The 23,628-nt window shown below is 41.9% G+C and overlaps 1 protein-coding gene across 6 annotated transcripts in view; it reads right to left on the bottom strand.

Moving 5' to 3' along the window:
- The window catches only part of VPS13C (vacuolar protein sorting 13 homolog C), a 773,393-nt gene that overhangs the window by 196,531 nt on the left and 553,234 nt on the right, over window positions 1–23,628 (bottom strand). For all 6 annotated transcript variants that reach the window (XM_056572804.1, XM_056572802.1, XM_056572807.1 and 3 more), the window contains 4 exons: window positions 15,031–15,172; window positions 14,695–14,813; window positions 4,602–4,771; window positions 2,172–2,416 (listed from right to left, as the gene is read on the bottom strand). In XM_056572804.1, coding sequence (XP_056428779.1) covers window positions 2,172–2,416; window positions 4,602–4,771; window positions 14,695–14,813; window positions 15,031–15,172 — 676 coding nt within the window. The remainder of the gene's footprint in view (window positions 1–2,171; window positions 2,417–4,601; window positions 4,772–14,694; window positions 14,814–15,030; window positions 15,173–23,628) is intronic.

Genomic DNA, 23,628 nt, shown 5'->3' on the forward strand with positions numbered 1-23,628 from the left:
CACCAAAAAAGGATGCAAGTAATGCCGTAAATTTACCACCAAAATAAAGTAGAATATGTCACGAAAAAACAATCTCAGAATCAGAATATTCGGTAAAAGCATTTTCGCGTTATTAATTCGTAAAGCGACGCTGGTCAGAATTGTGAAACTTCTGTACCTCCTGCTATGGCTGGAGCCTCCAGTTCTGCACCATCTGTTGAGCTGACCCTGGCTGCAGTTTTTTTTTTTTTTTTAACAGGCATTGCAACCTCATTCTCTCTGGGTTAACAATGTAGGGGGGCACAGTGCAGTCAGACCTGCAATACATTACAGACTGTATTTCTGATGCAGAGGGCCGCATTAGTGACCTTGAAGATGAAATGCTTTACTAGCTACAGGACACTAAGCAATAGCAATGCACACTGTGTTCCTAAAGGCCAATACAGACGATAATGAAATTCATCTTAGAAGAAGTAATGCACACATTATAAGGCTGCCAGAACGTAAAGAGGGGCGCAGTCCCACAGAATGTGAAAAACTTTAAAAGCAACAATGGACAACAATGTACGGTACTTCTGTTCAGTGGAGGTCTCTGGGAGCAGACCCAATGACTATGCCATAAATGGCTATGGTAGAAACACCATAATAATGCTTAAAGGGGTATTCCAGGCCAAAACTTTTTTTTATATATCAACTGACTCCGGAAAGTTAAACAGATTTGTAAATGACTTCTATTAAAAAATCTTAATCCTTCCAATAGTTATTAGCTTCTGAAGTGGAGTTGTTGTGTTCTGTCTAACTGCTCTCTGATGACTCACGTCCCGGGAGCTGTGCAGTTCCTATGGAGATATTCTCCCATCATGCACAGCTCCCGGGACGTGACATCATCATTGAGCAGTTAGACAGAAAACTTAAGAAGCTAATAACTATTGGAAGGATTAAGATTTTTTAATAGAAGTAATTTACAAATCTGTTTAACTTTCCGGAGCCAGTTGATATATATAAAAAAAGGTTTTGCCTGGAATACCCCTTCACACAATGGCTATTTTGTCAAAAGATTTTTTTATCAAAAAACTGTGCCAAAAAAGACAAAACCACAAAAATGGGAATTGGCAGTAACAACCATTTGTTTCTCTGTATGCAAGACATGAAAACATCCATACACATACATAAATATGAATACAGGAAAGGCCATCAATAAAGAGAGCACCCTTGGTCTGCACAGGCAAGATGTTTGCCAATGTATTTGATAGTGTGAACACAAGTACTGAGTGATTATTAAAAATAAATAAATATTATATATATATATATATATATATATATATATATTGGAAAGGATAGCATTACACGTCAATTGGCCGGCTGGGCTTCAACATATAGAGACAGGGACACTGTAGGCATGAAGGTAAAGTCCAAGACCAGGCTGTGCCTGGGTTTATTTAGATATCAACATAAACAATACAGCCTTAATGCCAGGCTAAATATACAAGTTAAAAACCTGCTTGGCTGGGCTCCACCTAAACAAGGAACAACCCTCAATACACCAGAGAAACACTGAGCGCCCCATACATGAATCAAACATAAGTAACACGGACTACTTACAAGGTGGTTTTTAGCATTCCACCAGCAGCCGCACATAGGCCTGCAGACCCAGGCTTTATAGGGCCGGAAACCCAGCCTCGCATGATACGTGGGAGTGACCTCCCACCCATCACTTGGCCACTCCAGGAAAAGCGGTACCCGATTAAGTGAGTTGGAACCACTTGTACTACAACTAGGATGTGTCAGGACTCAGAACCATAGGATGACCGACACGCAAAACTGTCGATTTTCCTTCACCGAACACAGGCCTTTTGGTAAAATGTATCTATCCACAAACTGCCTAAAGCCACACAGGAGAGCACCCTAGGGGAAATACACATTCCCTTAATAACTCCGCCTGTCACTGTCTCACTACATACATACATACATATATATATATATATATATATATATATATATATATTTATATATCCATCCATATATCTTCTCACACAAATAAATGTCTTAATCTGGAATCCTTAACCAATACTGTTGTTTTATAAAAGCAAATGGAATAAAAACCTCACTGTTTAGCATCTGTATGTGGATATTAAGCCAACAGAGTATTGGTAATTGATATAAAAAAAACTGAACAAAAGCATACAACATACCTTCTCTGTCTACTTTTGTCTTGGTTGGGGTGGATGGCCTGGCTGGAATCTGCAGCGGTTTTTCTGTGGATGGATTTTGAGGTATGGCCTGAATAAAGAAGTCTGCTACAGTCATCAAGAATTCCACACTTGCACACACATAAAGCTTATCCAAGATGGCTGTGATGAAGCGCTCTTGTCCTGTTTGCTTGTAGTTTATATCAATCATACCACGTGTGCTAGAGGCATCTTTCTGGTCAATCATTCTAATAAAGATTACCGGTAATTCATGTTAATTTTTGTTATTTACGCATCTCAAGGGTCAGTAATAGTTTCTATTTAAAAAAAATAAATTTATAGGAAATACATACAAGGGGGTACCTGGAGATAACATTGGCTAACACAAAGTGGCCTATTAATGGATATGTAAGGAAAAAAGTAATTGTTTCTATTTTTAAATAAATTTATAGGAAATACATACAAGGGGGTACCTGTAGATGACATTGGCTAATAAAAAAACAAAAAACCTCATATGGGATATGTAAGAAAAACTACGGTATTTAAATTATTTGCATACTGACAAAGTCTGATTTGTCAAGTGAAATTTGTGATCATAAAATATAAGTAAATGAATAAATAAATAAAATGGGTAGTGGTAAATAAAAAAGCAGCAGGCCCTCTAAAATGTGTGCGTTTCAAATGCAAGGTTGGACTGAAAAACAAACAAATGAAACAAAAAAAAAAAAACATACAAAGTGTTCACTTTACCTTAGGGTAGGGTTACACATGCCATAATTTGATGCATGTTTTCTGTAACTGATTTTGCTACCCACTGACTTTAGTGGGTAAGAAAATATGCAACAGCAAATACGCGGCAAAATACGGCACGTGACCCTACCCTAAATACTACACTATAAACAAATACATATAAATCTGCTAAAATAATTAGAACATTAAGTCAGATGAGTCACACAAGTCAGTCTTTACAATGAGCAAACACCACTGGCAATTATTTTTTTTTTTTAAATCAACTGGTGCCAGAAAGTTAAACAGATTTGTAAATTACTTCTATTAAAAAATCCTAATCCTTTCAGTACTTAGCAGAGAACACTGTGGTCAGGCAGAAAGGAAACTCAAAAGGAAAATAACTTCCTGTGGATTATACAGCATCTGATGATGACTACGTCCATTTTAGGAACTGTCCAGAGTAGGAGCAAATCCCCATAGAAAACCTATCCTGCTCTGGACAGTTCCTAAAATGGACAGAGATGTCAGCAGAGAGCACTGTGGTCATGATGTCAGCAGAGAGCTCTGTGTTCCAAAAAGAAAAGAATTTCCTCTGCAGTATTCAGCAGCTAATAAGTACTGGAAGGATTAAGATTTTTTAATAGAAGTAATTTACAAAATCTGTTGAACTTTCTGGCACCAGTTTATAAAAAAAAAAAAAGTTTTCCAGTGGAGTACACTTTAAAAAGGGGCTACCTGGAGTTGACATTGCTTAACATAAAGTGGCCCCTATTATGGGATATTTAAAGGGTACCTCTCATCAAAAAAACTTTTGATATATTATAGATTAATGTATGCAGAATAACTTTACAATTGCATGTTATTAAAAAATATGCTTCTTTCTATTTAATTTTCCACTTTGAAGAAATGACCACTAGGGATCTCCCTACCAGTCCTGGCAGCAAGCATTTCAGACTCATGCTGGAGTCCTAAACACTACGAGCTGCCAGTCTGCTTTGTTCACAAAGGAGAACACGCAGAGCTGCCAGCCTGCTTTGTTCACAGCCTGTTTGGCTGTGAACAAAGCAGGCTGGCAGCTCTGAGTGTTTAGGACTCCAGCATGAGTCAGAAATGCTTGCTGACAGGACTGATCGGGAAAAATACAATAGAAAGAAGCATATTTTTCATTAACATGCTATTGGAAAGTTATTCAACATTCATTAATCTAAAATATATCAAAAGTTTATTTGATGAGCGGTACCCTTTAAGAAAAAATACTTAAAAGGGGTACTCCGGTACTCAGTGCTCGGAATAAAATGTTCCGAACGCATAGAGCCGGCGCCGGGGGCTCGTGATGTCATGCCCCGTCCCCTCAATGCAAGTTACACATGCCATATTTTGATGCTTGTTTTCTGTAACTGATTTTGCTACCCATTGACGTCAGTGGGCAGGAAAATATGCAACTGCAAATATGCATCAAAATACGGCACATGACCCTATCCTAAATATTACAATATAAACAAAGAATCAGGCCTGAATGCTTCTACATACTGGCACATTAGACTTTAGGAAGGAATGTACCTTGGTTACTTTAAGAGATATTTTTATTGAGTAAAAGAATCACATTGACAAAAAGAAGCAGCAAGGTTACATGATTTATATAAAGAGAAGAGAAGCAATAAAGAAAACAAGGCAAGTAGAGAAAATAAGCATAAATTGACAGACCTGGATGTAGCCCTGGTTAAACCCTCTCTAAGATCATCAAGGGTGCATGTTTTAAGTTGAAATGAAAAGTCCATTGAACTGTTTGCGCTCATCATTCCTGAGGATGATAGACAATCTAGCCTTAATTCTCCCAGGCGTAGGTTTTCATTATGAAGCCAGTCAGATGCCACCTAGTAGATTAAACAACAACATAACCTTGTCTTTAAAGCTATCAAAGTAATGGTGGTGTCCCACACACATAGTGGGGCATATTTACTACTACAAATGAGCCACAATTCTGGAATAGTTTACTATTAGACTTGCGCCATGTTTATTATGAGGTTTGCAAACTTTCTCCATGTATCCAACAAAAGACTGTGTGCCCTCAGTAAAATGGGTACAGGCACAGTACAAGTTACGTAGTTACATAGTTAGTATGGTTGAAAAAAGACATACGTCCATCAAGTCCAACCAGGGAATTGAAGGGAAGGGTGTAAGCGGATAAGGGGAAGGGATGTAGTTTTATAATTCTGCATAAGCATTAATGTTATTTTGTTCCAGGAATGTATCTAACCCTGTTTTAAAGCTGTTAATTGTTCCTGCTGTGACCAGTTCCTGGGGTAGACCGTTCCATAAATTCACAGTCCTCACGGTAAAGAAGGCGTGTCGCCCCTTTAAACCTTTTCTTCTCCAGACGGAGGGAGTGCCCCCTCGTCCTTTGGGGGGGGTTTAACCTGGAACAGTTTTTCTCCATATTTTTTGTATGGGCCATTTATATACTTATATACGTTTATCATATCCCCCCTTAAACGTCTCTTCTCAAGACTAAACAATTGTAACTCCTTTAATCGCTCCTCATAGCGATTAAATCCTAGTATTCTGTCCAGGATTAGTTAAGAAAAATAAAAAAGGACTTTCCTCTTCTTGTTGGATCCACTTCCGTATTTAGTTTAAAAAAAATAATAAATTGCACTAAAAACAGTAGAGGCTTTTTCTTTAAAGTAGGACTCATCAGTATCCTAGGAGGTATGAGAACCCCTAGTGGTGGGATGTTCAAAGGCAGTTTTGTTTTATAAAATGTGAAAATTTCATAAAGAAGTATGTTAGAAAAACTATTGTTTTTCCAAGATGTATAACATAAAAAGTTTTTATACCTGACAGTGCCCATTTAAGGGCACAGCCTTGAGGAGACTTTCTCATTTTTGCATTTACATTTTGCATCCTTGTGTTTTAAGAACCATAACTCTTAGTTTTCCATCCACAGACCTGTATTAGGGCTTGTTTTTTTGCATGACCATAAAATGTATGGCACAATGAAAAAATAATTTTTGTGGCAAAAATTTTAAGAGAAAAACGCAATTTGGGGGGTTTGTTTTTATGTAGTGCACTTTTTTTCAGTTAAACTGATAAGTTTTTATTCTGTGGGTCAATACGATAAAACTCTTGGGGACGCAGGTGGATATGCATGCACCTGGCTAAACGTGTGGCCGGGCCCTCTGAGCTATAAAAGAGTGGTCCGCCACCGTTAGCTAAAGCCCACCGTTTTTTTTTTTTTGAGTGCAGGTGCTTTTTCGGGTTATAGCGGCTTTTAAATTTTTTTATTTTGCACCTGTGCTGTGTGGACGGACCATACCTCTGTGTGCGGCCTGCCCCACCGCTGTGAGTGAACTATCACTGATCAGTGTTTTTTTGGGGGGGGATCAGGCGAGTGCATTTTTTCGAGATTAAGCATTTTTTTATTTTATTTTTCGAGAATTTTGTGTGGGGGTTTGTACGTGCCTCCAGACACTGTTCTGGGCTGAGTAGCCGGACACCCCACTGACTTCTGCGCTCCCTGCTGCCACCAAGCACTAATCAGTGATTAGGTTAATCCTCTTTTGTTCGCACAGGACATTTTTTGCGCTAGAAGTCTATATTTTCTTTTTTTAGTTTTTTTTCCTTTTAGTTTTATATTTTTTCTGTTAGGGTGGGTTTAGTTAGGTTAGGACGGGTTAAAGGGGGTACTCCGCCCCTAGACATCTTATCCCCTATCCAAAGGATAGGTAGGGGATAAGATGTCAGATCACCGGGGTCCCGCTGCTGGGGACCCCGGGGATCGCTGCTGTAGCACCCCGCTATCATTACTGCGCAGAGCGAGATCGCTCTGCACGTAATGACGGGCAATACAGGGGCCGGAGCATCGTTACGTCACGGCTACGCCCATCGTGACGTCACGGCCCGCCCCCGTCAATACAAGTCTATGGGAGGGGGCGTGGCGGTCGTCACGCCCCCTGCCATAGACTTGCATTAAGGGGACGGGCCGTGATGTCATGAGGGGGCGGAGCCATGACGTCACGCTGCTCCGGCCCCTGTATCGCCCGTCATTACGCACAGAGCGAACTCGCTCTGTGCAGTAATGATGGCAGGGTGCCGCAGCGGCGATCCCCGGGGTCCCCAGCAGCGGGACCGCGGCGATCTAACATCTTATCCCCTATCCTTTGGATAGAGGATAAGATGCCAGGGGCGGAGTACCCCTTTAAGGAGGTAGTCTCACACCCACATACAAACAACCCCATCCCCATTAGAGCAGGGAAGGAGGCATATGCCATACTTGCCTCCGACGAGAAAGACCCCAGCTTCCTTATTTCTAATGCGTCCTCCTCATCATCTTCTGATGATGAGCCACCAAGGCCGCGGAGACGCCGCCATGCAAGGCTGCAAACCTACTCTGCTCCTGACCCTGTGCCCCATGCTGGTATGAGTCCCCCTGGCGCTCATACTAGTCAAGCCCCTCAGCCAAGTTTACTGGTGCCTGGTACCGGTGAACTTGTCTTGACTGAGCCACAAGCCCGTGATTCCTGAGTTTGTTGGTGACTCAGGAATCAAGATTGACATCGTCGATTTCACTGAAAAGGACTATTTTAGTTTTTTTTTCAGTGACTACTTTGTCGATCTGATGGTTGACCAGACGAACCTGTACACCCAAAAGTTAGTCACCGCAAACCTGGGCTCCTTTTTAGCAAGGCCCGGTGGCTGATTCCCAGTCAGTACAGCCAAAATGAGGACCTTTTGGTAGGGCCGGTTTTAGGCTTAGCAAGGACCTAGGCAAAATCAAAAGAGGGGCCCAAAAAGTTGTAATAGTGCCCTAACCAGATTTGCACATTTTTGGTCACTTCAAATACCATAAAAAAATATCTAAAAAGCAATTGAAAAGTCCCATCAAAACAAAAATGGTACCGATAAAATCTACAAATGAAAGCACAAAAAATGATCCTCATACATCCCCATATACAGAAAAATAAGAGTTATAGGGATCAGAATAGTACAATTTTATATTTTTGTACAGTTCCCCCCCCCCCCCATTAGGTTGTCAGTATAGTTCCCCCACATTAAGTTGGCAGTATAGATTCCCAAGATTAGGTTGTCAGTATAGTTACCCCACATTAGGTTGGCAGTATAGTTCCCCCCACATTAGGTTGGCAGTATAGTTTTCCCCACATTAGGTTGTAGTTCCCCCACATTAGGTTGGCAGTATAGTTCCCCAACATCAGGATGGCAGTATAGTTCCCCCACATTAGGTAGACCGTATAGTTCCCCCACATTAGGTAGGCAGATTAGTTCCCCCACATTAGGCAGCCAGTATGTTCCCCCACATTAGGTAGGCAGTATAGTTCCCCCATATTAGGTTGTAGTTCCCCCACATTAAGTAGGCAGTATAGTTCCCCCCACATTAGGTTGGCAGTATAGTTCCCCAACATTAGGTTGGCAGTATAGTTCCCCCACATTAGGTAGACAGTATAGTTCCCCCACATTAGGTATAAATGTAGCAAACTTCAAGGGTACAGGAATACAGGCGCTGACCAAGAAGGGAACCAGTGAAGCCAGGTAGGTAACGAACAGCTTTAATGCAATGCGACGTGTTTCACCGCGCTTGCGCGGTTTCATCATGCCTGATGGTTGCATGCCATGCCTGATGAAACCGCGCAAGCGCGGTGAAACGCGTCGCATTGGATTAAAGCTGTTCGTTACCTACCTGGCTTCACTGGTTCCCTTCTTGCTCAGCGCCTGTATTCCTGTACCCTTGAAGTTTGCTACATTTATCCCTATTGTCTTTGGGAAGGCTGTAGACCGACATTACTACGTTAATAGCATATCCTTGTTGTGTGGGAATTTGCACAACTTGACAGGGTGAGCCTTCACTTTACCCTTCCTCCCCACACACCTGTGATCCCGTTGATTCTCCACAAGGGAGCGCCTGTTCTTCTTTTGTTTTACAGACCCACATTAGGTAGGCAGTTTAGTTCCCCCACATTAGGCAGGCAGTATAGTTCCCTCACATTAAGTTGGCTGTATAGTCCCCCCCACATTAGGTTGCCAGTATAGTGCCCCCACATTAGGTTGCCAGTATAGCTTCCCAAGATTAGGCTGGCAGTATAGTTCCCCCACATTAGGTTGTAGTTCCCCCACATTAGGTTGGCGGTATAGTTCCCCCCACATTAGGTTGTAGTTCCCCCACATTAGGTAGGCAGTATGTTCCCCCACATTAGGTAGGCAGTATAGTTCCCCCCACATTAGGTTGGCAGCATAGTTCCCCCACATTAGGTTGCCAGTATAGCTTCCTAACATTAGGTTGGCAGTATAGGTCCCACACATTAGGTTGTATTTCCCCCACATTAGGTTGTACTTCCCCCACATTAGGTTGGCAGCATACTTCCCCCACATTAGGTTGGCAGTATAGTTCCCCCACATTAGGTAGACAGTATAATTACCCCACATTAGGTAGGCAGTATAGTTCCCCCACATTAGGTTGGCAGTATAGTTCCCCCACATTAGGTTGGTAGTATAGTTCCCCCACATTAGGTAGGCAGTATGTTCCCCCACATTAGGTTGGCAGTATAGTTCCCCCACATTAGGTTGGCAGTATAGTTCCCCCACGTTAGGTTGGCAGTATAGTTCCCCCACATTAGGTAGGCAGTATGTTCCCCCACATTAGGTTGGCAGTATAGTTCTCCCACAATAGGTTGGCAGTATAGCTCCCCCACATTAGGTTGGCAGTATAGTTCACCCACATTAGGTAGGCAGTATAGTTCCCCCACATTAGGTAGGCAGTATAGCTCCCCCACATTAGGTAGGCAGTATAGCTCCCCCACATTAGGCTGGCAGTATAGCTCCCCCACATTAGGTTGGCAATATAGTCCCCCCCCCCCACATTAGGTTGGCAATATAGTCCCCCCCCCCCACATTAGGTTGGCAGTATAGTTCCCCCACATTAGGTTGGCAGTATAGCTCCCCCACATTAGGTCCCCCCTCTCCCCCTGCTTTTTCTATTTTTCATATTTCCTTACCTGGCCGCGCTCGGCAGGCTCAGGTAATGTGACGTCTCCTGCCGGCTACTCTGCGCGGCGTCAGGGACATCACTCATCATAGGTAGGCAGTATGTTCCCCCACATTAGGTAGGCAGTATAGTTCCCCCACATTAGGTTGCCAGTATAGCTTCCCAACATTAGGTTGGCAGTATAGTTTCCCCACATTAGGTTGTATTTTCCCCACATTAGGTTGTACTTCCCCCACATTAGGTTGGCAGCATACTTCCCCCACATTAGGTTGGCAGTATAGTTCCCCCACATTAGGTAGACAGTACAATTCCCCCACATTAGGTAGGCAGTACAGTTCCCCCACATTAGGTAGGCAGTATGTCCCCCGACATTAGGTTGGCAGTATAGTTCCCCCACATTAGGTTGGCAGTATAGTTCCCCCACATTAGGTTGGCAGTATAGTTCCCCCACATTAGGTAAACAGTATGTTCCCCCACATTAGGTTGGCAGTATAGTTCCCCCACATTAGGTAGGCAGTATGTTCCCCCACATTAGGTTGGCAGTATAGTTCTCCCACAATAGGTTGGCAGTATAGCTCCCCCACATTAGGTTGGCAGTATAGTTCAACCACATTAGGTAGGCAGTATAGTTCCCCCACATTAGGTAGGCAGTATAGTTCCCCCACATTAGGCTGGCAGTATAGCTCCCCCACATTAGGTTGGCAATATAGTCCCCCCCCCCCCCCCACTTTAGGTTGGCAGTATAGTTCCCCCACATTAGGTTGGCAGTATAGTTCCCCCACATTAGGTTGGCAGTATAGCTCCCCCACATTAGGTCCCCCCTCTCCCCCTGCTTTTTCTATTTTTCATATTTCCTTACCTGGCCGCGCTCGGCAGGCTCAGGTAATGTGACGTCTCCTGCCGTCTACTCTGCGCGGCGTCAGGGACATCACTCATCATTTCCTGCAGCCGCGGCCGGACTGCTAAACTTAAGCAGACGGCACTGCATAGTGCTTAAGATGCTTTCCAGGCATTCTTAACAAAGCTTTTAGATTTCTTTTCCATCGGGTCCTTAAAGAGTTTTTTTTCGGAGCAAAGCATTCACTAAAGTTTAAATGGGCACTGTCATGAAAAATTATTTTTGATATGTTGTAGTACTTAAGTACTACAACATATCTCTAATATACTTTTGCGCTGCTGCAAGGTACGGGGGGGGGGGGGGGATGGGGGGCGCTGCTGCAAGGTACGGGGGGCGCGGGGGGGATGTTTGGGTATTGCTCACTGAGCGGCAGGAAGAGGCTCCCCCGCACCCATCCCTCCTGCATCGGCTCCCGGCTCACTCCTTCCCCCATGAAGCTCCTGTCCTGGGTGCCTCCAGTTGTTTTACCACTACAACTCCCAGCATGCCCTGACAGCCAATAGATGTCAGGGCATGCTGGGAGTTGTAGTGGTGAAACAGCTGGAGGCACCCTGTTAGGAGAACTAAGGGCGGAAGTTGGCCCCCCCAGCAGGCATCAGTGACGTGGTGCCTGCTGGGGAAGTCTGCCTGGTAGTGAGCACACTACCAGGCAGACTAAATGCCATTTTTAAAATAGTAAAAAAATAAAATAAAGGCAGGGAGGGTGTTAGGGATAGAAGGGCAATAGGTAGGGACAGAAAAAAAAAACCATGATGGTGGGAGCTACCCTTTAACTCCCAAACCCAAAGTTATATAACTTCTTAATAGTTTATTTACCTGTCTTGCAGATTTGTGGCTTATTCTTCTGTCCTCTCCCTGGACAAAAGTTCAGTAGTTCTCATTTTTAATAATGCTCTGCCTTCTGTTCTGCCATCTTGGTGGCCATTTTGGGTCCAAAAGAAATGCTGCCCAGCCTCTCAGTATTCGTATGATGCAGAGCCCCAGATTGGACTATGCACTGCCTTGCTCTTCAATATGCAGAACCCGGCCCAGACTGAGTGACGGCCCCCGCACATCAATGTGCATATGAAGCAGAGCCTGGGCCCGGACTGCGCGCCGCCCAGAACCTCCCCCGCCTCCTCTGGTCACGTGGGACAGACAGTGAGCAGGGGAATCAATGAAAGGGATCATTCAGGTTTAGATAAACTCAAATAGTTGTGTTTGGATACATTTTTTATTTTTTTTTATGATTTTGACACTGGATTACTCCTTTTAGTGTGCCTAGGTCATCAAACCGCAAGGATCCCTTTCTAGAAATGTTGGCAATTGCCACATCAGTCTTGGTTGGCTTATTCCAGATAGCTGTATCAGTAGCGTCAAATAGTTATTTTTTGTTTAGAGCTCTCGGCAAAATTCCTTCCTATTTAGGGTAGAAATACATCTGTGGATGGGAAAAACCTGCTTCTTCTACCTACCAAGCCTTCAAACCCTGTGCAGAGGAAAAGTTGCCCAGTTGCCCATAGCAACCAATCAGGTAACTTCTTTTATTTTGCAGAGGCCTTGTTAAAAATGAAAGAAGCGATCTGATTGGTTGCTATGGGCAACTGGTCAACTTTTCCTCTGCACTGGTTATGATAAATCTCCCCCTATGTATTTTGGAGATTCCGGCTGCCTATGTTTCTCTATTTTTGTGGCTAGTCTTAGTAACATCGTTTTTAAGGTTGAAAGACAAGAGTCCATCAAGTCCAACCTAAAACCCTACTGTGTTGATCCAAAGGAAAGCAAAAAACCCACAAGGCTAATTGCCCCATGACAGAGGAAAAATTCCCAATATAACGATCAGAATAATATGGATCAACGTTCTATCCCCATAAATCTAGTATCCATAACCATGTTATTACTCTCTAGAATACCATCCAGGCCCCGTTTGAACTTGTTTATTGAGTCAGACATCACTACATCATGCAGCAGAGAGTTCCATAGTCACACTACTTTTACAATAAAGAATCTCTGACTGTGATCATGTGGAAAACGTCTTTCTTCTAGACCTAGAGTATGCCCCCTTGTCATGGTTACCAGCCTGGGTATAAAAAGATCACTAGAAAGACCTCTGTAAAGACATCTGCCTAAGGCTACTATCACAATGCCATTGCTCCCAGTCGAGAACGGCTGTCAGAGTCTCTCCCCCCCCCCTAACTTTAACAACCGTTCTCAACAACAGGTCCCGGCGGCTCCCATTAACTATTATAGGGCCGTTGGGCCCCGTTATGAACAAAGGGAGAAAAAGACAGCACATGCTGTAATTTTTCTCACATTATTGTGCTCGGCTCTCCCAGCGGCTGCCACACTGCCGCTCACTAACGGCAGTGTGAAAGGGGCCTTACACTTTTAATCAGGTTATCCACATCTTCTGCCAGAAAAAGTGGTTTCTTTAACCTGTCATCCTCTGACAGAGTGGAATCCTCCCCAGATCCCAAGGATGCCCTGATCACTTCTTTCTCCTTGAATACTGGGATAGCCGTAGTGACTGAAGCCATAGGCTATTTGGCAGGCACTATAAGCGGTGGAGCTGGGACCATGGTTTCCTGTGGCATGATATTAGCTGCCCTTATATGGCTGGGTATTTTGAATTTCACTCTTAATCATCTCCTGCATGGAGGATAGGAGTGACAGAACCTCATCAGAGACTAGATTTGTAAAGCAGGATGCATTGGTTAGCTTCTCATTATGAGAAGGCAATTTAGCTTTAAAGACATTGCATTCTCTATTCTTGGTCTTTTTATTATTTTTGCCGTTTTAGGTGTATTTCCCCTACAAAAGACATGACAATATCTCACATTAATACCCCACATATGAGCATGGATAAAATACATTCACTTAGTAGTAGTCATCCAGTATGTACTGTGGCCATGTTTCTGCTTTGGATCTTCTTAATTAGAACTCATAGTGCCTGACTTCTTTTGGATAAAGCTGTCAGGAACAGAGAGCTGGCTGACTACACATGGAGACCTTTAGAGGTACAGAGGGGCGTTTAAATACCATCAAGCAGCTCTATGTACCAATGCCCATGGTGCCAAAAAACCCTTCCTGTGCGCAACATCAATCCACGCCCTGCATCTAACATCACATCACATCACATCCGTTACTTGGCATACTGGGTCTGAAATAGTCACTCCCGGTCTTTCACGCTGCAGGATCGGAAGAGATGCGCCAGCACGCTGTGAACCTGAACAAAACTGCTGCTGGACCTTGCAACGCGACTGCCAAGAGAACCCGCAGCTACATTCCCCTGCCTCATATCAGGTAATTACGGTGGGCAAGGGAAACTGTGGAGTCAGGCTATATGCTCCTAAACTAGGGGGTCTGATGAGGCTTCTGACACCCCTGCGACTTAAGGGACTTCAGACAGAAATTCCAGCTAGGTGAAAAATCCCACCTGAGACAGGGACTCCTGTCTCAGACCAGGCTTCTAAGGGACAGATTTTCTGTCTCTAGGGGCAGAGTCTCTCTTTCAGAAGGCGCTGTCATGGCAAAAGGGAAAAATGGAATCAACTAGTACAATAAAGTTGAGGTTTCTTAACCATGAAGATGGTAAGACATCTTAGAATTTGAAGGGTTTTTCCGGTTAAGAAAAACGTATATCCCCATCCCCGCAATCTCCAGAACAGGGTATATCTCTTACCTGAGTGCTCCAGTTCCCACCTTTTAAGACGAACTTGTCTCAGGAGGGCCAGTCCGCTCTGCCATTCACCAATTGCAGCGATGTCCCATGGCGGTGCCGGCAATCACCCCAGAGACCAGTTCATCTTGGAAGGTGGGGTCGGGGGAATTCTGAGAAACAATTAGACACTTAACCCTTAACCCCTTAACAAATAACTAGACAACATCTTTAAGACTATCACACTGCAATATTTTGCACCCACCTTACTGTTATCATTATTGTAGAGTACAATAGAGAGTGATTCAAAATTAAAGCCAAACTTCAAAGTTGTAACTATTGTCTCCTCGCTGGAAGCTTCGATAGATTCAGAGCCTGTTTTCTCTGCACAAAAATTAAAAAGCAATTAGAATCTGACCAGCAACAAACAATTGTTGACATATAATAAGACAGTTTTTTTTTTTTTTTTTTTTTTTTATAAAGCCGGGTATAGATATTAGATAAGCATTATTGTCATTTACTAAAACTGTTACTGGTATTGTTTAATAATACTAACCAACATTTCATGTGTGAACTCAGACTAATAGATTGTTGACTCTACCTGTTTGTTGAATAAACACCTTTGACTCTTTCACAAGTTTTTTAACAGCTGGTGGAGATGCACTTGGGAGTGATGGAGTTTCACCAAGGTTTTCAAACAGGACACTCATTAAGATAGTGAGGTCATCTTGGCTCAGAGCAATCTAGACAAATTGAGAAATAATGTATTATAATTAATGTATATATATACACGGTATATATATATATATATATATATACATATATATATATATATATATATATATATATTTATATGATACAATATTTTATAATCCAATTGCAAGATGGTCACAGCAAAAGAAGGATATCAGAGATACGGATGTAGTGAAGGCTTCAGACTTATTATACACCATCAAGTGTACATGTGCAAAATAGCATTCTTATACACATCCAAGTACATTGTGATTGGTTTAAAAACGTGTGTTACATTCACATTAATCACTTAATCCATCCCCCATGATCTGATGTAGATCTAAACAACATGTGAGCAGTATCTGTCAAAACATCAAAGTGCCTAAAATATACATTATAAGTGCAAATAATATCGGGGAGCAAGGAGGGATACCCACACAGCATCAACATGTTACTTAAAAAGTTTGATTTCATGGCTGTGCTGTACAATATTAACCCCTTAAGGACTCAGCCCATTTTCACCTTAAGGACCCGGGCATTTTTTGCACATCTGACCACTGTCACTTTAAGCATTAATAACTCCAGGATAATTTTACTTTACATTCAGATTCCAAGAATGTTTTTCCATAACATATTCTACTTTGTGTTAGTGGTAAATTTTTGTCAATATTTGCATCATTTCTTGGTAAAAAAAATTCCAAAATTTGATGGAAAATTTGAAATTTTTGCATTTTTTTTTACTTTGAAACTCTCTGCTTATAAGGAAAATGGACATCCCAAATAAATCATATATTGATTCACATATACAGAATGGCCCTCATTTACTATTCTAAACCCGACTTCTTTTGTCGGGTTTTTTTGGCGCATCTTTGTCTGTGCCATGTCGCAGACATTGTGCGCCAGTCTGCGACACGATGCGACATTTTTTCCCGACGGACCCGATGTGGATTCTCCCAAACCCGAAAAAGGGGCATAACCCGACATTTCTGAGCTTTCCCACGTATTTATAAAGGTTTCCAACCCGAATTTGTTGAATTGTTGTGGATTTTTTCCTGACAACTCAGAGGAGTTGGAAACCAAAACCTACAAAACCCAGTGTGACAAACAGGATGCGGCATAATAATAAATACCAGAGGAAAAATGCAGTCGGGTAAGAAAGCAAGATAGACTTACAACCCAATTTTCTAAGTAAATGAGGGCCAATGTCTACTTTATGTTTGCATACTTTTGGAAGACATCAAAGTTCAGCAGCAATTTTCAAATTTTGCACAAAACTTTCAAAATCGGAATTTTTCGGCGACCAGTTCAGTTTTGAAGTGGATTTGAGGGGCCTCCATATTAAAAATACCACATACATGATCCCATTATAAAAACTGCACCCCTCAAAGTATTCAAAATGACATTCAGAAAGTGTGTTAACCCTTTAGGTGTTTCACAGGAACAGCAGCAATGTGAAGGAGAAAACTCAAAATCTTAATTTTTTTACACTTGCATATTCTTGTAGACCCAGTTTTTGAATTGGGTAAAAGGGGAGAAATCCCCCCTAAAATCTATAACTCAATATCTCTCGAGTAAGGAAATACCTCATATGTGGATGTTAAGTGATCTGTGGGTGCACTAGAGGGCTCAGAAGGGAAGGAGTGACAATGGGATTTTGGAGAGTGAGTTTTTCTGAAATGTTTTTATAGGGGAATGTCGCATTTAGGAAGCCCCTATGGTGCCAGAACAGCAAAAAAATAAATAAAATAAAAAAGCACACATGGCATACTACACCCCTCAAGGATACAGTGAGCCTTAACACCCCACAGGTGTTTGATGACTTTTCGTTAAAGTTGGATGTGTAAATGAAAAGAAAAAAAATTCACCAAAATGCTGGTTTTTCCCCACATTTTTACAGGGGCAATAGGAGAAAATGCCCCCCCTTGAGTCTGCAAATACCCCATGTGTGGATGTAAAGTGCTCTGCGGGTGCACTACAATACTCAGAAGAGAAGGAGCCACATTTATTTTTTTTTAAACCAAATTTTGCTAAAATTGTTTTTTGGGGGGGCATGTCGTATTTAGGAAGCCCCTATGGTGCCAGAACAGCAAAAAAAAAGACCCACATGGCACATTATTTGGGAAACAACACCCCTCAAGGAACGTAACAAGGGGTACAGTGAGCCTAAACTCCCCAGTCTGGGCATGCTTGGAGTTGTAATTTTGCAACATCTGGAGGGCTACAGCTTGGGCACCACTGTATAGTGGTCTCCAAACTGTGACCCTCCAGATGTTGCAAAACTACAACTCCCAGCATGCCCAGAAAGCCTTTGGCAGTCTGAGCATGCTGGGAGTTGTAGTTTGGCAATTCCTAGAAGGCAGCAGTGAAGATCACATACCACTGATCTTCACTGCTGCCTCCACCGATGTCTCCGCCACCGCCTCCTTACTCCCTCGCCATTTTCTCCCAGGGGCAGGCAGAGAGGGGATTTCAACTTTAACCCCCCCGCCCCTAACTGCCATTGGTCGGTCAGTCCTAAGCGACCAATGGCAGGGGATAGGAGGAGGTGGCACCTCTAGGATGATCGAGGCTGTCAATTACAGCTCGGATCATCCCTATTTTTTGGGCGATTGGGTCACCAGAGACCTGATCAGCCAGGAAACGTCACAAATTGCCGATCTGAATTGAACAGCAAGCGCCAACATGGGGAGGTCTCAGGACCTCCCCAGGACATTTGCACGGGATGCCTGCTGAATGATTTCTTCTCCAGGCAAAATCCACCAAATACAGTGACAGCATCTGTGAGGAAAATAAAAACACATATAAATGTCTTAATCTTATTAAAAGATGGACCTAACACTGCTATCATTAGTTAGTAGAATCTATACACCGGAACAGGTTGAGAAAAAAATTGAGAAAAGAAAGAGGGGGAAAAAGAACAAAAAAAAAGGGAACAAAAATAAGGGGAAAAGGGAAACAAACAAAAGAGAAAGGAAAAAAAAAAAGGGGGGGGGAGAAGGGGAAGACAAAAGAAAAAATGGGGAAGGAAAAAAGGGGGAGGGGATAAAAAAAATAAAAAAAAGAAAGAAAAGGGGAAGGGAAAAAAAGGGGAAAATAGAAAAATAATAGAAAAGGGAAAAAAAGGTAGAGAAAAAGGAAGAAAAAAAAGGGGGGGGATGAAAAAACGGGATAAAAAGAGGGGAAAAGAGAATAGAAAAAGGAAGAAAAAAGTGAAAAAATGATGAAAAAAAGGATAAAAGAATTGGAAGAAAAAAAAAATTAGAAAAGTTGGAAGCAGTGAGGATCCTATATTACATGTATGGTTTCAAATTAAAATCATTATTAAGTCTAAAGGGCAGTAACGTATTCAATGTATAGATCCATTTTAATTCCTTTTGTTTAAGTAATTTCTCCCGGTCACCTCCCCTTCTCAACTGTGGAACATGGTGAATGATTCTAAACCTGAGTTGACTGATGTTATGTCCTGGAAGTGTTTTGGGATTGGTAGATCCATTTTTCCTGTACAGATAGAGGACTTGTGTCCATTTAGATGAATCCTGCATTCATTAATTGTCTCCCCAATGTAACAAAGGCCAAAAGGGCACTGGAGCATGTAAACTACATACTTAGATCTACATGTGTATCTGTGTTTGATATTGTATGAAACCAGTCTGTCATGACAGTCAGTTACGTGACAGACTGGTTTCATCAGATGTTAGCAGTTTCAAGAAAACTGAGGGTAAACAGTAGCTGGGTTACAGAAAGGGAAATTTTCCCTGTATGGACTGCAGCCACTGCAATCGCATTATTTAAGGGGTACTCTGGTGGAAAACTTTTTTTTTTTTTTCAATCAACTGGTGACAGAAAGTTAAACAGATTTGTCAATTACTTCTATTAAAAAATCTTAATCCTTCCAGTTCTTATTAGCTGCTGAATACTGCAGAGGAAATTCTTTTCTTTTTGGAACACAGAGCTCTCTGCTGACATCTAGAGATGAGCGAACATACAGTAAATTCGATTAGTCACAAACTTCTCGAGTAAATTAGTTCAGCCTTCAGGTGCTCCGGTGGGCTGGAAAAGGTGGATACATTCCTAGGAAAGAGTCTCCTAGGACTGTATCCACCTTTTCCAGCCCACCGGAGCACCTGAAAGCTGAACTAATTTATGCAGGAAAAGTCATCAACTGCCGAGCCGAGAAGTTCGTGACGAATCGAAGTTACTGTAAGTTCGCTCATCTCTACTGACATCATCACCACAGTGCTCTCTGCTGACATCTCTGTCCATTTTAGGAACTGTCCAGAGCAGCATATGTTTTCTATGGCGATTTTCTCCTTTTCCCCTGTAGTATTCAGCAGCTAATAAGTAGAAGAAGGATTAAGATTTTTTTTAATAGAAATAAATTACAAATCTGTTTAACTTTCTGGCACCAGTTGATAAAAAAAATAAAAATATTCCACCGGAGTACCCCTTTAAGGATGACATTCTGTCATCCTCACACGGGACGTATCTATAAGATCAAACACAGATACACATGTAGATCTGATTATGTAGTTTACATGCTCCAGTGCCCTTGTGTCCTTTGTTACATTGGAGAGACAATTAATGAATGCAGGATTCGTCTAAATGGACACAAGTCCTCTATCCGTACAGGAAAAATGTATCTACCAATCCCAAAACACTTCCATGAAGCAGGACATAACATCAGTGAACTCAGGTTTAGAATCATTCACCATGTCCCACAGTTGAGAAAGGGAGGTGACCGGGAAAGATTACTTAAACAAAAAGGAATTTAAATTGATCTATTCATTACAGCCCTTTGGACTTAATATTGATTTTAATTTGAAACGATACATGAAATACAGGGTCCTCACTGCCTCCAACTTTTCTCATTTTTTTCTTCCCATTCTCTCATCCTTTTTTCCACTTTTTTCTTCCCATTCTTTCATCCTTTTTTCCACTTTTTTCTTACTTTTTCTTTTTTTCCTCTTTTTTTTCTCTCCAGTTTTTTCTTCCATTCCCCCACCAACTTTTTTCTTCCTTTTTTTCCCCTTCTCTCTTACTTTTCTATTTTTCTTTTCCCCTTTTTTCCCTTCCCCTTTTCCTTCTCTTATACCTTCCCCTTTTTTCTTTTGTCTTCCCATTCTTCCCCCCCTTTTCCCCCCACCTTTCCTTTCTCTTGTTTCTTTCCCTTTTCCCCTTATTTTTGTTCCCCTTTTTTTTGTTCTTTTTTCCCCGCTTTCTTTTCTCAACCTGTTCTGATGTATACATTCTATTAACTAATAGCAGTGTCAGGTCCATCTTTTAATAAAATTAAGACATTTATATGTGTTCTTATTTTCCACCCAGATGCTGTCACTGTATTTGGTGGATTTTGCCTGGAGAAAAAGAGGGACTACACACAAGAACATCTACTTTTTTCAATAAGTCCATTTATTATGATCAGTAGTATTGGCTGCTTATTTATTCCATTCTCTTTTTCATCCTGTTATCCCACAGAATGCTGGTCTATGATGCGCGGTTAAGAAGTGATGCAGCGGTGCAGCTGAATTACCTATGCGAAGCGCTGAGATGCCGGCACAGATGATAGGAGCACAGACTTATCTCTACACAAGAACGCTGATGATTCAGCGCAGGGGCACAGAGTTTTGAGTCCTGAATCATTGTAGGCGGATGTAAGAGCGCAAGGCAGGAAGTCAGTGAGTGACGCAGCTGCACAGAGTTTGTTTATAAACTGACATGTGCATGATTCTAGTTAATATTGTACAGCGCAGCCATGAGATTGCCCTTTTTAAGTAACATGTTGATGCTGTGTGGGTATCCCTCCTTGCTCCCTGATATTATTTGCACTTATAATGTATATTTTAGGCACTTTGATGTTTTTGACAGATACTGCTCACTAGATCTACAGTCTATCAGATCATGGGGGATGGATTAAGTGATTAATATGAATGTAACACACGTTTTTAACCCCTTAAGGACCAGGCCATTTTACACCTTAGGACCCGAGCGTTTTTTGCACATCTGACCACTGTCACTTTAAACATTAATAACTCTGGAATGCTTTTAGTTATCATTCTGATTCCGAGACTGTTTTTTCGTGACATATTCTACTTTAACATAGTGGTAAAATTTTGTGGTAACTTGCATTCTTTCTTGGTGAAAAATCCCAAAATTTGATGAAAAATTAGAAAATTTTGCATTTTTCTAAATTTGAAGCTCTCTGCTTGTAAGGAAAATGGTTATTCAAAATAATTTTTTTTTATTCACATTTCCAATATGTCTACTTTATGTTTGAATCATAAAATTGATGTGTTTTTACTTTTGGAAGACACCAGAGGGCTTCAAAGTTCAGCAGCAATTTTCCAATTTTTCACAACATTTTCAAACTCACTATTTTTCAGGGACCAGTTCAGGTTTGAAGTGGATTTGAAGGGTCTTCATATTAGAAATACCCCACAAATGACCCCATTATAAAAACTGTACCCTCCAAAGTATTCAAAATGACATTTAGTAGGTGTTTTAACCGTTTAGGTGTTTCACAGGAATAGCAGCAAAGTGAAGGCGAAAATTCACAAGCTTCATTTTTTACACTCGCATGTTCTTGTAAACCCAATTTTTTTTATTTTTATAAGGGGTAAAAGGAGAAAATGTATACTTATATTTGTAGCCCAATTTCTCTCGAGTAAGGACATACCTCATATGTCTATGTAAATTGTTCGGCGGGCGCAGTAGAGGGCTCAGAAGCGAAGGAGGGACAAGGGGATTTTGGAGAGTACGTTTTTCAGAAATGGTTTTTGGGGGGCATGTTGCATTTAGGAAGCCCCTATGGTGCCAGAACAGCAAAAAAAAAAACACAAGGCATACCATTTTGGAAACTAGACCCCTTGGTTGTTTCACGACTTTTGCATATGTAAAAAAAAAAAAAATTTTTCTTCACTAAAATGTGTGTTTCCCCCCAAATTTGACATTTTTGCAAGGGTTAATAGCAGAAAATACCCCCCAAAATTGTAACCCCATCTCTTCTGAGTATGGAGGTACCCCATAAGTTGACCTGCAGTGCACAACGGGCAAACTACAATGCTCAGAAGAGGAGGAGCACCATTGAGCTTTTGGAAAGAGAATTCGTTTGGAATGGTAGTCAGGGGCCAAGTGCATTTACAAAGCCCCCCGTGGTGCCAGAACAGTGGACCCCCCAAATGTGACCCTATTTTGGAAACTACACCCCTCACAGAATTTAATAAGTAGTGCAGTGAGCATTTACACCCCACTGGCGTTTGACAGATCTTTGGAACAGTGGGCTGTTCATTTTCACGAATCACTGTTCCAAAAATTTGTCAGACACCTGTGGGGCGTAAATGCTCACTGTACCCCTTATTACATTACATGAGGGGTGTAGTTTCCAAAATGGGGTCACATGTGGGGGGGGGGGGTCCATTGTTCTGGTACCATGGGGGCTTTGTAAACACAAGTGGCCTTCAATTCCGGACAAATTTTCTCTTCAAAATCCCAATGGCGCTCCTTCTCTTCTGAGCATTGTAGTGCACCCATAGAGCACTTTACATCCACATATGGGGGTAGGTTCTTACTCCGAAGAAATGGGGTTACAAATTTTGGGGGCCTTTTTTTCTATTTTCCCTTGTGAAAATGAAAAATTTAGGGTGACACCAGCATTTTAGTGAAAAATTTTTTTTTTTGTCATTTTCCCATCCAACTTAAATGAAAATTTGTCAAACACCTGTGGGGTGTTCAGGCTCAGTATACCCCTTGTTACATTCCGTGAGGGGTGTCGTTTCCAAAATGGGGTCACATGTGGGTATTTATTTCTTTGGGTTTATGTCAGAAGCGCTGTAAAATCAGCCACCCCTGTGCAAATCACCAATTTAGGCCTCAAATGTACATAGTGCGCTCTGGCTCCTGAGCCTTGTTGTGCGTCCGCAGAACATTTTACGCCTAGATATGGGGTATTTCTGTACTCAGGAGAAATTGCGTTACAAATTTTGGGGGTCTTTTTTTCCTTTTACCTCTCGTGAAAATAAAAAGTAAAGGACAACACCAGCATGTTAGTGTAAAAAAATTTTTTTTTTTACACTAACAGGCTGGTGTGGACCCCAACTTTTCTTTTTCATAAGGGGTAAAAGGAAAAAACACCCCCAAAATTAGTAGTGCAATTTCTCCCGTGTACGGAGATACCACATATGTGGCCCTAAACTGTTTCCTTGAAATACGACAGGGCTCTGAAGTGAGAGAGCGCCATGCGCATTTGAGGACTAAATTAGGGATTGCACAGGGGTGGACATAGGGGTATTCTACGCCAGTGATTCCCAAACAGGGTGCCTTCAGCTGTTGCTTAACTCCCAGCATGACAGCATTGGCTGTCCGGAAATGCTGTGAGTTGTTGTTTTGCAACAGCTGGATGCTCTGTTTTGGAAACACTGCCGTACAATACGTTTTTTATTTTTATTGGGGGGACAGTCTAAGAGGGTGTATA

Source organism: Hyla sarda, chromosome 4 (genome assembly GCF_029499605.1).
Source record: "Hyla sarda isolate aHylSar1 chromosome 4, aHylSar1.hap1, whole genome shotgun sequence".
Lineage (NCBI taxonomy): Eukaryota > Metazoa > Chordata > Amphibia > Anura > Hylidae > Hyla > Hyla sarda.